This window comes from Egretta garzetta, unplaced genomic scaffold (genome assembly GCF_000687185.1).
Source record: "Egretta garzetta isolate BGI_Z169 unplaced genomic scaffold, ASM68718v1 scaffold497, whole genome shotgun sequence".
Taxonomy (NCBI): Eukaryota; Metazoa; Chordata; class Aves; order Pelecaniformes; family Ardeidae; genus Egretta; species Egretta garzetta.
The window spans coordinates 625,743-626,758 of record NW_009260349.1 but is presented as its reverse complement, the minus strand read 5'-3'; the positions used below and the strand labels follow the sequence as shown (position 1 = coordinate 626,758).

Below are 1,016 nucleotides of genomic sequence, written 5' to 3'. Positions count from 1 at the left end.
CCATCTCCCTCCTTGCATCCCCTAAAAGCCCGGGGGAGGGTGCTGCCTTTAACCCAAAAGCAGCACCAAGAGCTGCAGGGTTCAGGAGCATCCATTCCCCCAGCCATGCACCCGGGTCTTGATGCACCCACCGCCGGTTTCCCTCGCCGGCACCATGGGGGCTCCCGCTGGCACTTACCCAGGTGGAGGGTGATGTTGACAGAGTTGGGGTGCTGGATGCCGAAGGCCATGGACTGGCTCTGCCACCAGGTGCTCTCCTCCTGGCTGTGGAAGTCAGTGAGGAAGGAGGCGTTGTGGTGGCGCCGGGGGTCGGTGGCATCGCAGCGGTGGCACAGAGCGCTGGCGTGGCGGGCACCCATCTGCAGGCAGTAGTCTTCAGGGGGTGAACCACACGTGTTGGTGGCCTGGGCGGCTCGGCCAAAGGCGGCGTTCTCAAAGACAGGCATGCAGCGGCGGGGCTGGCCCCGAGGGTCCTGGCAGGCGGGTGAGCCCCCCACTCCCAGCCCCAGCCCCAGCAGGGCCAGCAGGCAGAGCCCGGGAGGCTGTGCCATGCTGGAGCTCGCCTGGCCAGACTCTGAGCCTCCTCTAGCTGGTATGGCGGGAGCAGGCGGGACGGGATGGGATGGGACAGGATGGGATGGGATGTGTCCCCCTGCCCGGCACCTCCTCTCGCTCCGAGGTCCATCTTGTGGAAGCTGCTGGGAATGTCGAAAACTTCGTGTGTGAGCCCGGGCTTTGGGCTTCCCCCAGGCCACCCTGGTCCCCAGGCCATGGGCCCAAGCAGGATGGGACCCCTCTGCCAGGATGTACCCTGGCCCTGTTGCTTCAGGGATGGGTGGGTTTGCACCTTCGGCTGCAGGGATGGAGCTGAGCTCCTCCATTTCTCAGCCCCAGGGATGAGCTCCTGGTGATTCATGCCCCATGCGTGGGTTTTCTCTTAAATTGGTGGGGGTCACCAATTTTCTTGCAGCCCCAAAATCAAAAGGGGGTGGAGGGAAGGCAGGCCCAGCACCTCC

General features: G+C 64.7%; 1 protein-coding gene across 1 annotated transcript in view; it reads right to left on the bottom strand.

Moving 5' to 3' along the window:
* LAMC3 (laminin subunit gamma 3) overlaps nt 1-551 on the bottom strand; it is a 19,188-nt gene extending 18,637 nt beyond the window's left edge. The window contains exon 1 of the mRNA XM_035898239.1: nt 179-551. Within this exon, the coding sequence (XP_035754132.1) occupies nt 179-551 (373 nt within the window). The remainder of the gene's footprint in view (nt 1-178) is intronic.
* Nucleotides 552-1,016: the final 465 nt, after the last annotated feature.